The sequence below is a fragment of the Mesoplodon densirostris genome, chromosome 15 (genome assembly GCF_025265405.1).
Source record: "Mesoplodon densirostris isolate mMesDen1 chromosome 15, mMesDen1 primary haplotype, whole genome shotgun sequence".
Classification (NCBI taxonomy): domain Eukaryota; kingdom Metazoa; phylum Chordata; class Mammalia; order Artiodactyla; family Ziphiidae; genus Mesoplodon; species Mesoplodon densirostris.
This window is the reverse complement of record NC_082675.1, coordinates 20,494,649-20,508,611: the sequence shown is the minus strand read 5'-3', so window position 1 is coordinate 20,508,611 and position 13,963 is coordinate 20,494,649. Positions and strand designations below refer to the sequence as shown.

Here is a 13,963-nt window from a genome sequence, read left to right as displayed (position 1 = left end):
TTTGAATGCCATGTCCCGTCCCCGCCTCTAACTCGCCCCCCGCCCCCCGCAAATGTCTCACACACAGCTATCCCATGAGCTAGTCCTATATCCCCGTTTTGCAGATTTAGAATCTCAGGCTGGCAAAGGAGTCTCCCTAGGCTAGGGTGGCTCGACGACGTCCACACCCGTCGTCACAGGCTGGGCGTCGCCACGAAGCGGGCGCAACAGGGGAATCAGCCCTCCGCCATTCCAGGCCCTGAAAACCCTCCCTAGTAGCTCAGCCACTCTAGATCCAAAGCCGCCCTAGCGTTCCCTTGCTGCCATGGCAACCGTTACGACATTTCCGCTGTCGAGAAATGTCATTTCCGGCGCGCCTGTCCCGGCACATCCGGGTTCCGGCCCCAAGCGGCGCGCTTCTATACCGGAGCGGGCAGTTGTGTTTGGTACGCTGAGCAGGAGAGAGGTGAGTGGGGCCCGGGAGTGGGCAGGGGGCTCGGGGGATTCGGTGCCAGTGGGAGTGGGGGCTCCGGTTCAGGGGAGGTGGGCCTCGGCCTCGCCAGTTGCGCTTCCCTTTCGCAGACGGCTCTACCGAGGCGGGGAGAGGGGCGGGCCACTCGGCGTCACCGGGCGGTCGGGGCCTGGGCCGAGTTAGGCACCGAGTCTCCGCCGCGGGGCCTGGACAGCATGGCAGGGAGACACCCGAGCCCTGGCTTCAGGCCCATCTGGTTTCGAGCCCCGCCAGCCGTGGAACCTAGGGCAAATTATTTAACTTAGTCTCATTTTACTTAATCTGAAGCTTGAGGACGCTAGTAGCACCTTCCTCGTAGAAGTGTCTTGATGCCTACATGAGATTATCGGCCTCAAGCGTCCAGCAAGTGCTTAGCACCCCCCCGGGGGCTCTGTAACTCGTGACAACTATGTGGTTATCCCCATGCTCTGTGCCCAAGGAGGCAGCCGTGCTAGTGACCCCCACGTATCTGGGACTCCCCGCCTCCTCTGAGAATGTTTCCCTCTTTTGCGCTCCTGGATGAGGCTGGGACCGGCAGCACCCAACCAGTGCGCCAGTGAGTAGAGTAAGCAGGGAAAACTTTCAAACAGAGCTGACCAGAGTTTAACACCGCCTGGGGAAGTAGCCAGCCCCCGTCCCTGAAGGCTGTTTGCAGCAACTGCTAGAGGCGAGTCACAGTGCTGTCATATATTGAATGTATTGCTGTGTGGTGGCTCATGCGTGGCACTTCACCTGCATTTAATACTCATACACTGAGTACCTGGTAGAGTGGAGATTTGAACTCGGGCTGTGATTTTTAGCAGCTGGTTTCACAGTCACTTTGCTCGGCTCATTCCCGAATCCAATAATAGGAAGGGCTATGAACCTAATCATGGGATTACCATAACAAGCTCTTTCTTGAGCACTTATTGTGAGCTAAGTGATTTTAAGGCACCATGTCGTTGAATCTGCCTTACAAGCATGCTCTAAGGTTGGTACTGCAGTCAATCCACTTAAGAGACAGCTGAATCTCATCACCCAGCTACCCTGAGATGATGTCTGTATTCCACTTCACAGCTGTGTACTGTTAAGGTCATGTTCCTAATTACTTCTGCCTTCTGGCGCCTCAGAAGAGGTTCATGTTTTGTGAAGAAAACTAAGGCTCATTTGATGAGGCTTTCATCAAATAATGTGTTTCAGAAAGCGTCTTCGAAAAAAACTCACTGTGCTGCGACTGTCAGAGGTCCAGATGAAACTCTTTACTCGACAATAGAAGAGACTAATAAAATCTCTGGGGTCCAGGAAGACGTCCACCTCATTTCTGAGGCAATAATACATAGAACAACATACTTCCTTAGTTGTTTTTATGTGGTTTGTGTATATGTGAGTGTGTGTGATGTTTTACGACATTGACAAGGAAATACATGCTTAAGAATCACATGGACTGTTGGGACTGGTCTTTTGTTCCACCTGTTTTAGTACCTGTTGCTTTCTACAATATGTTTTTAGTGTCTGCCTTATTGAATTGTAACGATGTTAGTGAATTTTAGTCTGCAGGAAGTTCTGAAGGCAGCAAGGAGTAGGAACTCACAGGGAAGCCTGCTGCTGCTCCCAGGACTTGTCACACACTATACCTTTTTTTATCCCTTCCGTTAGTGACAGGGCATGTCATTGTCCCACTTGTACCGGGACGGGGAAGGCCAAGGCCACATGGATGACGAGGACGAGCGGGAGAACTTTGAGATCACCGACTGGGATCTCCAGAATGAATTCAACCCCAACCGGCAGCGCCACTGGCAGACCAAGGAAGAGGCCACCTACGGAGTGTGGGCAGAGCGAGACTCGGATGAAGAGAGGCCCAGCTTTGGAGGCAAACGGTATGGCTGGCACGGGCTGCTTCCCTAGGGGTCGGGGAGCTACCCCGCCAAGTAAATTTCCCTCCCAGCCTCACTGAGTCCCTTAGCTGCGGCATCCGCTCGGGAGCCCAGTTCCGCTTAGGTTAGAGCGCTGCTCTCTGACTGGTTGATCATCAGTTGGTGTTAAGTGAGCAGTTATGTATATTAAGCCTTGTGCTGTCGACCCAGTCCTTGCCTTCCAGGAGCCCAGACTCTAGTGGATGGAGACAGGCTCACACAATGGAAGGGTGTAACTGATTCAGGACCTGAGGGGGAACACATTTTAGGGAGTATGACCTCTTCTGGGAGGTCAGGGAAGATTGGCCGGTAGGGGAGGCACAAGTAAGCAAAGGCCCTTGATGGTGGGCAGCCGGGCACCCACGAGGATACGAGAGGTTTTGTGGGCTGAAGTGGGGAGAGATGGGGAATATAGACTGAGAGGAGGCCGTGGGTTTGTGTAGAGAGCGTATGACCTGCGGAGAAGGGGAGAAGACCCTTTTGCTCATGTGCAAAGTTGGCGGGGAGCCACAGTGGAAGAGCGGGCTCTGTGAGGAGGCCCAGGCAGTGGTCCTGGCAGCGGTGCGGGAGACCTGGGCTAAGATGGCAGCACAGGGATGAGGATTCAGGCTGAAAGCCGCCTCCTTGGTGTGAAGTCGTGTGTGTGTTGGCTGCAACTCACTTGACCAGAGCGGGTAGTAGATGTGGGTTTGCCTCCCTCTCCCCACCTGAGGCTTGGAGGCCCATTGATATTGTACATTTTTCACAAAGGAAACTGGGGAGAAAGAGCAGAGATCAGTTCAACCTTTTTTCTTCTGGCAAGAAATCGAACAGTGGACGATGAATAGATCAGGGGTCAAGAATTGCAAGATCCTAATAATAGCAGCCAAAATCTTTGGGTTCTTCACAGGCCCGGTCTCATTGACCTTATGAGAATGGTACCATTACATTATTGATTTATTTATTTAAATGAATTTATTTATTTATTTATTTATGGCTGCATTGGGTCATCGTTGCTGCATGCGGGCTTTCTCTAGTTGCAGCGAGTGGGGGCTACTCTTTGTTGCGGTGCGCGGGCTTCTCATTGTGGTGGCTTCTCTTGTTGCAGAGCTCGGGCTTTAGGCCCGCGGGCTTCAGTAGTTGTGGCACATGGGCTCAGTAGTTGTGGTTCGTGAGGTCTAGAGCGCAGGCTCAGTAGTTGTGCACAGACTTAGTTGCTCCGCAGCATGTGGTATCTTCCCGGACCAGGGCTTGAACCTGTGTCCCCTGCATTTGGCAGGTGGATTCTTAGCCACTGCACCACCGGGGAAGTCCGAGAAAGGTACCATTATTATCATCCCATTTTACAGATTAAGAAACAGCAGCCAAAAGCCATGCAGCTAAGCTGTGAGAATCTGGGCCTGTCTGACTCTAGAGTTGGGCTCTTATATTGCATCTCTTAGGAAAAAATTCTCTGAATTTTATTGCTGTCATGGGGATGTTTATTTACTAGGTTAGTCATTTTGTAAAGCATCGCCTTATTTTGCTGTATTCCTGGGGCTTTTCTTTGGAATCTTTTCTCTCCCTTCAGCTACTCAATAGAAAGCTATCAGCTCCAGTTCATACAAAAAGGAACTGTTGCTAATGATTTATTGTAACTACTGTTTTTGCGGCATTCAGGGTTAAAATCAATACTTTCCATCTCACGGAGTTAATTTCCTAGGTATTTATTTATTTATTTAATATTTTATTAGTTTTTATTTATTTATTTGGCTGCGCCAGGTCTTAGTTGCGGCACGCAGGATCTTTTTAGTTGCGGCATGCAGGATCTTTTTAGTTGCGGCATGCGGGGTATTTTAGTTGTGGCATGTGGGATCTTTATTGCAGTGTGTGAACTCTTAGTTGCAGCATGTGGGATCTAGTTCCCTGACCAGGGATCCAACCTGGGCCCCATGCATTGGGAGCGCGGAGTCTTAGCCACTGGACCACCAGGGAAGTCCCTCTTAGGTATTTTAGTTTTCATAAACAAATTTAATGGACATGAGACTTTCTAAGAATCTGACTGAGATAATTGCTAATATACTTTACATTTATATAATCTCTCAATATATTTTATTTATTTATGATTTTGATTTATGAGAATGTCTTTCTTGTTTGATTTTTCTACTTGAAATAGTGTCTGAAACAAATGCTTTTTCAGATTCTTCTCCCATATAGGTCATTACAGAATATTGAGTAGAGTTCTCTGTGCTACATAGTAGCTCCTTGTTAGTTATCTATTTTATATACAGTAGTGTGTATGCGTTAATCCCAATCTCCTAATTTATCCCTTCCCCCCACGTTTCCCCTTTGGTAACCATAAGTTGGATTTCCAGATCTGTGTGTCTGTTTCTGTTTTGGAAATAAGTTCATTTGTGTCATTTTTTAAATTAGATTCCACATATAAGTGATATCATATGATATTTGTCTTTCTCTGACTTAGTTCACTTAGTATGATAATCTCTAGGTCCATCCATGTTGCTGCAAATGGCATTATTTCATTATTTTTTATGGCTGAGTAATATTCCATTGTATATAGGTACCACATCTTTTTTTTTTTAACATCTTTATTGGAGTATAATTACTTTACAATGGTGTGTTAGTTTCTGCTTTATAACAAAGTGAATCAGCTATACGTATACATATATCCCCATATCTCCTTCCTCTTGTGTCTCCCTCCCACCCCTCTAGGTGGTCACAAAGCACGGAGCTGATCTCCCTGTGCTATGCGGCTGCTTCCCACTAGCTATCTATTTTACATTTGGTAGTGTATATATGTCAGTGATACTCTCTCACTTTGTCCCAGCTTACCCTTCCTCTCCCCACGTCCACAAGTCCTTTCTCTATGTCTGCATCTTTATCCTGCCCCTAGGTTCTTCAGAGCGTTTTTTTTTTTTTTTTTAAGATTCCATATATATGTGTTAGCATATGGTATTTGTTTTTCTCTTTCTGACTTCACTCTGTATGACAGTCTCTGGGTCCGCCCACCTCACTACAAATAACTCAGTTTCATTTCTTTTTATGGCTGAGTAATATTCCACTGTATATATGTGCCACGTCTTCTTTATCCATTCAGCTGTTGATGGACACTTAGGTTGCTTCCATGTCCTGGCTGTTGTAAACAGAGCTGCAGTGAACACTGTGTACCACATCTTTATGCATTCATCTGTCAGTGGACATTTAGGTTGCTTCCATGTCTTGGCTATTGTAACTAGTGCTGCAGTGAACATTGGGGTACATGTATCTTTTTGAGTTACGGTTTTCCCCAGATATATGCCCAGGAGTGGGATTGCTGGATCATATGATGGCTCTATTTTTAGTTTTTTTTTTTTTTACATCTTTATTGGAGTATAATTGCTTTACAATGGTGTGCTAGTTTCTGCTTTATAACAAAGTGAATCAGTTATACATATAAATGTGTTCCCATATCTCTTCCCTCTTGCGTCTCCCTCCCTCCCACCCCTCTAGGTTGTCACAAAGCACCAAGCTGATCTCCCTGTGCTATGCGGCTGCTTCCCACTAGCTATCTATTTTATGTTTGGTAGCGTATATATGTCCATGCCACTCTCTCACTTTGTCACAGCTTACCCTTCCCCCTCCACATATCCTCAAGTCCATTCTCTAGTAGGTCTGTGTCTTTATTCCTGTCTTACCCCTAGGTTCTTCATGACATTTTTTTTCTTAAATTCCATATATGTGTTAGCATACGGTATTTGTCTTTTTCTTTCTGACTTACTTCACTCTGTATGACAGACTCTTGGTCCATCCACCTCATTACAAATAGCTCAATTTCATTTCTTTTTATGGCTGAGTAATATTCCATTGTATATATGTGCCACATCTTCTTTATCCATTCATCCGATGATGGACACTTAGGTTGTTTCCATCTCCGGGCTATTGTAAATAGGGCTGCTATGAACATTTTGGTACATGTCTCTTTTTGAATTATGGTTTTCTCAGGGTATATGCCCAGTAGTGGGATTGCTGGGTCATGTGGTAGTTCTATTTGTAGTTTTTTAAGGAACCTCCATACCGTTCTCCATAGCGGCTGTACCAATTCACATTCCCACCAGCAGTGCAAGAGTGTTCCCTTTTTTCCACACCCTCTCCAGCATTTATTGTTTCTAGATTTTTTGATGATGGCCATTCTGACTGGTGTGAGATGATATCTCATTGTAGTTTTGATTTGCATTTCTCTAATGAGTAAAGATGTTGAGCATCCTTTCATGTGTTTGTTGGCAGTCTGTATATCTTCTGTGGAGAAATGTCTATTTAGGTCTTCTGCCCATTTTTGGATTGGGTTGTTTGTTTTTTTGTTACTGAGCTGCATGAGCTGCTTATAAATTTTGGAGATTAATCCTTTGTCAGTTGCTTCATTTGCAAATATTTTCTCCCATTCTGAGGGTTGTCTTTTGGTCTTGTTTATGGTTTCCTTTGCTGTGCAAAAGCTTTTAAGTTTCATTAGGTCCCATGTGTTTATTTTTGTCTTTATTTCCATTTCTCTAGGAGGTGGGTCAAAAAGAATCTTGCTGTGATTTATGTCATAGAGTGTTCTGCCTATGTTTTCCTCTAAGAGTTTGATAGTGTCTGGCCTTACATTTAGGTCTTTAATCCATTTTGAGCTTATTTTTGTGTATGGTGTTAGGGAATGATCTAATCTCATACTTTTACATGTCCCTATCCAGTTTTCCCAGCACCACTTATTGAAGAGACTGTCCTTTCTCCACTGTACATTCCTGCCTCCTTTATCAAAGATAAGGTGACCATATGTCCGTGGGTTTAACTCTGGGCTTTCTATCCTGTTCCATTGATCTATCTTTCTGTTTTTGTGCCAGTACCATACTGTCTTGATTACTGTAGCTTTGTAGTATAGTCTGAAGTCAGGGAGCCTGATTCCTCCAGCTCCGTTTTTCGTTCTCAAGATTGCTTTGGCTATTCGGGGTCTTTTGTGTTTCCATACAAATTGTGAAATTTTTTGCTCTAGTTCTGTGAAAAATGCCAGTGGTAGTTTGATAGGGGTTGCATTGAATCTGTAGATTGCTTTGGGTAGTAGAGTCATTTTCACAATGTTGATTCTTCCAATCCAAGAACATGGTACATCTCTCCATCTATTTGTATCATCTTTAATTTCTTTCATCAGTGTCTTATAATTTTCTGCATACAGGTCTTTTGTCTCCTTAGGTAGGTTTATTCCTAGATATTTTATTCTTTTTGTTGCAATGGTAAATGGGAGTGTTTTCTTGATTTCACTTTCAGATTTTTCATCATTAGTTTATAGGAATGCCAGAGATTTCTGTGCATTAATTTTGTATCCTGCTACTTTACCAAATTCATTGATTAGCTCTAGTAGTTTTCTGGTAGCATCTTTAGGATTCTCTATGTATAGTATCATGTCATCTGCAAACAGTGACAGCTTTACTTTAGTTTTTTAAGGAACCTCCATACTCTTCTCCAAAGTGGCTGTACCAATTTACATTCCCACCAACAGTGTAGGAGGATTCCCTTTTCTCCACACCCTCTACAGTATTTACTGTTTGTAGATTTTTTGTTAATGGCCATTCTGATTGGTGTGAGGTGATATCTCATTGTAGTTTTGATTTGCATTTCTCTAATAATTAGCGATGGTGGGCACCTTTTCAATTGCTTCTTGGCCACGTATATGTCTTCCTTGGAGAAGTGTCTGTTTAGGTCTTCTGCCCATTTTTTGATTTTTTTTTTTTTGATATTGAGCTGCATGAACTGTTTGTAGATTTTGGAGATTAATCTCTTGTCGGTCACATTGTTTGCAAATATTTTCTCCCATTCTGTGGGTTGTCTTTTTGTTTTGTTTATGGTTTCCTTTGCTGTGCAAAAGCTTTTGAGTTTAATTGGGTCCCATTTATTTATTTTATTTTTATTTCCATTATTCAAGGAGACAGATCGAAAAAGATACTGCTGCGTTTTACGTCAGAGAGCAGTGCCTATGTTTTCCTCTAAGAGTTTTATAGTATCAGGTCTTACATTTAGGCCTTTAATCCATTTTGAGTTTATTTTTGTGTATGATGTTAAAGAATGTTCTAATTTCATTCTTTTACATGTAGCTGTCCACTTTTCCGAGCACCATTTATTGAAGAGACTGTCTTTTTTCCATTGTAGAGTCTTGCCTCCTTTGTTGTAGATTAATTGACCATAGGTGTGTGGGTTTATTTCTGGACTTTCTATCCTGTTCCACTGATATGTATTTCTGGTTTTGTGCCAGTACCATACTCTTGATGGCTGTAGCTTTGTACTATAGTCTGAAGTCAGGGAGCCTGACTCCTCCAGCTCCATTTTTCTTTCTCAAGATTGCTTTGGCTATTTGGGGTCTTTTGTGTCTCCGTACAAATTTAAAAATTTTTTGTTCTAGTTCTGTGAAAAATGCCATTGGTAATTTGATAGAGATTGCATTGAATCTGTAGATTGCCTTGGGTAGAATATTCATTTTGACAATACTGATTCTTCCAATGCAGGATCATGGTATATCTTTCCATCTGTGTGTGTCATCTTCAGTTTCTTTCACCAGCATCTTAAAGTTTTCGGAGTACAGGTCTTTTGGTAGGTTTATTCCTAGCTATTTTATTCTTTTTGGTGATGGTAAATGGGTTTGTTTCTTTAATTTCTCTTTCTGATCTTTTGTTAGTGTACAGGAATGCAACAGATTTCTGTGTATTAATTTTTGTATCCTGTAACTTTACCAGATTCATTGATGAGCTCTAGTAGTTTTCTAGGATTTTCTATGTATGGTGTCATGTCATCTGCAAACAGTGACAGTTTTACTTCTTCTTTTCCAATTTGTATTCCTTTTATTTCTTTTTTTTCTCTGATTGCCATGGCTAGGACTTCCAAACTATGTTGAATAAAAGTGGCAAGAGTGAGGCTTCCCTGGTAGTGCAGTAGTTGAGAGTCCGCCTGCCCATTCGGGGGACACGGGTTCGTGCCCCAGTCCAGGAAGATCCTACATGCCGCGGAGCGGCTGGGCCCGTGAGCCATGGCCGCTGAGCCTGCATGTCCGGAGCCTGTGCTCCGCAACGAGAGAGGCCACAATAGTGAGAGGCCCGTGTACCGCAAAAAAAAAAAAAAAAAAGTGGCAAGAGTGGACATCCTTGTCTTGTTCCTGATCTTAGAGGAAATGCTTTCAGCTTTTCACCGTTGAATATGATGTTAGCTGTAGGTTTGTCATATATGGCCTTTATTATGTTGAGGTATGTTCCCTCTATGCCCACTTTCTGGAGAGTTCTTTTTTTTTTTTTTTTTTTGCGGTACGCAGGCCTCTCACTGTTGCGGCCTCTCCCGTTGCGGAGCACAGGCTCCAGACGCGCAGGCTCAGCAGCCATGGCTCACGAACCCAGCTGGTCCGCGGCATGTGGGATCTTCCCGGACCGGGGCAGGAACCCGTGTCCCCTGCATCGGCAGGCGGACTCTCAACCACTGCGCCACCAGAGAAGCCCCTGTTTTTAATCATAAATGGGTGTTGAATTTTGTGAAAAGCTTTTTCTGCATCTATTGAGATTATCATATGGTTTTTATTCTTCAGTTTGTTGATGTGTTTCACACTGATTGATTTGCAGATATTAAAGAATCCTTACATCCCTGGGATGAGTCCCCCTTGATCATAGTGTATGATCCTTTTGATGTATTGTTCGATTTGGTTTCCTAGTATTTTGTAGAGGATTTTGCGTCTGTGTTCATCAGTGAAACTAGCCTGTAATTTTCTTTCTTTTTCTTTTTTTTGTGATATCTTTGGTTTTGATATCAGAGTTATGGTGGCCTCATAGAGTGAGTTTGGGAATGTTAACTTCCTCTGCAAGTTTGTGGAATAGTTTCAGAAGGATAGATGTTAACTCTTCTCTAAATGTTTGAGAGAGTTTGCCTGTGAAGCCATCTGGTCCTGGATGGCTTTTGTTTGTTGGCACTTTTTTATTCAGTTTCAGTTTCAGTACTTGCAATTGGTCTGTTCATATTTTCTATTCCTGGTTCAGTGTTGGGAGATTGTACCTTTCTAAGAAGTTGTCCATTTCTTCTAGGTTGTCCATTTTATTGACATATAGTTGCTTGTAATAGTCTCTTATCCTTTGTATTTATGTGGTGTCCATTGTAACTTCTCCTTTTTCATTTCTAATTTTATTGATTGGAGCCCTCTCCTTTTTTTTCTTGACAGTCTGGCTAAAGGTTTTTCAGTTTTATTTATCTTTTCAAACAACCAGCTTTTAGTTTCATGGATCTTTTCTGTTGTTTTCTTTGTCTCTATTTAATTTAGTTGTGCTCTGATCTTTATGATTTCTTTCCTTCTGCTAACTTTGGGTTTTGTTTGTTCTTCTTTCTCTCGTTGCTTTAGGTGTAAGGTTAGGTTGTTTATTTGAGATTTTTGTTGTTTCCTGAGGTAAGATTGTATTGCTATAAACTTTCCTCTTAGTACTGCTTTTGCTGGGTCCCATAGGTTTTGGATTGTCGTGTTTTTGTTGTCATTTGTCTCTAGGTGTTGTGTGATTTCCTCTCTGATTTCTTTAGTGATCCGTTGGTTGTTGAGTAGCCTATTGTTCAGCCTCTATGTGTTTGTGTTTTTTACAGTTTTTTTTCTTGTAGTTGATTTCTAATCTCATAGCATTGTGGTCAGAAAAGTTGCTTGATACGATTTCAGTTTTCTTAAATTTACTAAGGCTCGCTTTGTGGCTCAGCATGTGATCAATCCTGGAGAATATTCCATGTGTACTTGAGAAGAATGTGTATTCTGCTGCTTTTGGATGGAATGCTCTATAGATATCAATTAAGTCCATCTTGTTTAATGTGTCATTTAAGGCCTGTGTTTCCTTATTGATTTTCTGTCTGGGTGATCTGTCCATTGATAAAAGTGGGCTGTAAAATCTATTTCTCCTTTTATGGCTGTTAGCATTTGCCTTATGTATTGAGGTGCTCCTATGTTGGGTGCATAAATATTTACAATTGTTATATTTTCTTCTTGGATTGATCCCTTGATCATTATGTAGTGTCCTTTCTTGTCTCTTGTAACAGTGTTTAAAGTCTCTTTTGTCTTATATGAGTATTGCTACCCCAGCTTTCTTTTGATTTCCATTTGCATGGAATACCTTTTTCCATCCCCTCACTTTCAGTCTCTATGTGTCCTTAGATCTGAAGTGGGTCTCTTGTAGACAGCATATTTACGGGTCTTGTTTTTGTATCCATTCAGCCAGTGTTTGTCTTTTGCTTGGAGTATTTAATCCATTTACAGTTAAGGTAATTATCAGTATGTATGTTCTTACTGCCATTTTCTTAATTGTTTCAGGTTTGTTTTTGTAGGTCTTTTTTCTTTCCTTTTGTTTTCTTCTCTTGTGCTTTGATGACTATTTTTAGTGTTGTGTTTGGATTGCTTTTCCTTTTTTGTGTGTGTATCTATTGTGGTTTTTTGGTTTGCAGTTCCTATGAGGTTTTGATATGGCAGCCTACACACACACACACAAGGTTATTTTAAGTTGCTGGTCTCTTAATTTAGATGCATTTCCCATTTCCTGCATTTGTACTACCCTCTTCTCATGGTTGCTGGTTTTGATATCATATTTGTGTGTGGATGATTTCTTTCCTTTACTGTATGTTTTCCTTTACCGGTGAGCTTTCCCATTCATAATTTTCTTGTTTCTGTTTGTGGCCTTTTCTGCCTTGAGAAGTTCCTTTAGCATTTGTTGTAAAGCTGGTTTGGTGGTGCTGAATTCTCTTAGCTTTTGCTTATCTGTAAAGCTTTTGATTTCTCCATCAAATCTGAATGGGAGCCTTGCTGGGTAGATTTTTTTTTAAATTAATTAATTTGTTTGTTTGTTTGGTGGTGCTGGGTCTTAGTTGTGGCAGGCAGGCTCCTTAGTTGCAGCTTGAGGGCTCCCTAGTTGAGGCTTGCTGGCTCCTTAGTTGTGGCATGCGAAGTCTTAGTTCTGCCTGCATGTGGGATCTAGTTCCCTCACCAGGGATCAAACGCAGGCCCCTTGCATTGGGAGTGCAGAGTCTTAACCACTGCACTATCAGGGAAGTCCCGGGTAGAGTATTCTTGGTTGTAGGTTTTTTTCCCTTGTGTCACTTTAAATATATCGTGCCACTCCCTTCTGGCCTACAGAGTTTCTGCTGAAAAATCAGCTGATAACCTTATGGGGATTCCCTTGTTATTTGTTGCTTTTCCCTTGTTGCTTTTAATATTTTTTCTTTGTATTTGTCAGTTTGATTGATATGTGTCTCAGTGGGTTCCTCCTTGGGTTTATCCTGTATGGGACTCTCTACACTTCCTGGAGTTGACTGTTTCCTTTCTCATGTTAGTGAAGGTTTTGGCTATAATCTCTTCAAATATTTTCTCAGGCCCTTTCACTCTCTCGTCTCCTTCTGGGACCCCTATAATGCAAATGTTGGTGTGTTTAATGTCATCCCAGAGGTCTCTGAGACTGTCCTCATTTCCTTTCATTCTTTTTCTTTATTCTGTTCTGTGGCAGTGATTTCCACCACTCTGTCTTCCAGCTCACTTATTTGTTCTTCTGCCTCAGTTATTCTGCTATTGATCCCTTCTAGTGTATCTTTTTTATATTATTTATTATTATTTTTTTTGGCTGCATTGGGCCTTGGTTGCACGCAGGCTTTTCGTTGTGACATGTGGGCTTCTGTCTGCGTGGGCTTCTCTCTAGTTGTAGTGTGCGGGTTTTCTCTCTCTAGTTGTGGTGCATGGGCTCCAGAGTGCATGGGCTCTGTAGTTTGCGGCCCGTGGGCTCTCTCATTGAGGCACGCAGGCTCAGTAGTTGGAGCGCACAGGCTTAGTTGCCCCGCGGCATGAGGGATCTTAGTTCCCTGACCAGGGATTGAACCCGTGTACCCTGCATTGGAAGGCGGATTCTTTTTTTTTTTTTTTCTGTACGCGGGCCTCTCACTGTTGTGGCCTCTCCCATTGCGGGGCACAGGCTCTGGACACACAGGCTCAGCGGCCATGGCTCACGGGCCCAGCCGCTCCGCGGCATGTGGGATCTTCCCAGACCGGGGCACGAACCCGCATCCCCTGCATCGGCAGGTGGACTCTCAACCACTGCGCCACCAGGGAAGCCCCGGAAGGCGGATTCTTTACCACTGGACCATAAGGGAAGTCCTCCTTCTAGTGTCTTTTTCATTTAGTTGTATCTTCATCTGTTCGTTCTTTAAATCTTCTAGCTCTTTGTTAAACATTTCTGTGTCTTCTCGGTCTGTGCCTCTGTTCTTTTCCTGAGATTTTGGATCATCTTTACTATCACTACTCTGAAGTCTCCTTCAGGTAGATTGCCTGTCTCTTCTTCATTTAGTTGTTCTTGTGGGTTTTATCTTGTTCCTTCATCTGAAACATATTTCTCTGTCATTTCATTTTGTCCTTCTGTGTTTGTGGTCTCCTTTCCATAGGCTGCAGGATTGTAGTTCCTCTTTATTCTGGTGTCTGCCCCCTGGTGGGTGAGGTTGGTCCAGGGACTTATGCAGGCTTCCTGGTGGGAGGGAGTGATGCCTGCCCTGTGGTGGGTGGAGCTGGGTGTTTTCCCTCTGGTGGGGAGGGCTGTGTCAAGAGGTGGCTTTAAGCTCAGTA

The 13,963-nt window shown here is 43.2% G+C and overlaps 1 protein-coding gene across 1 annotated transcript in view; it reads left to right on the top strand.

The window, feature by feature from the left end:
- The first annotated feature begins 361 nt into the window (after nt 1–361).
- Nucleotides 362–13,963, top strand: part of TFIP11 (tuftelin interacting protein 11) — a 30,143-nt gene continuing 16,541 nt past the window's right edge. The window contains exons 1-2 of the mRNA XM_060119592.1: nt 362–445; nt 2,126–2,346. Coding sequence (XP_059975575.1) covers nt 2,135–2,346 — 212 coding nt within the window. The 5' untranslated portion in view covers nt 362–445; nt 2,126–2,134. The remainder of the gene's footprint in view (nt 446–2,125; nt 2,347–13,963) is intronic.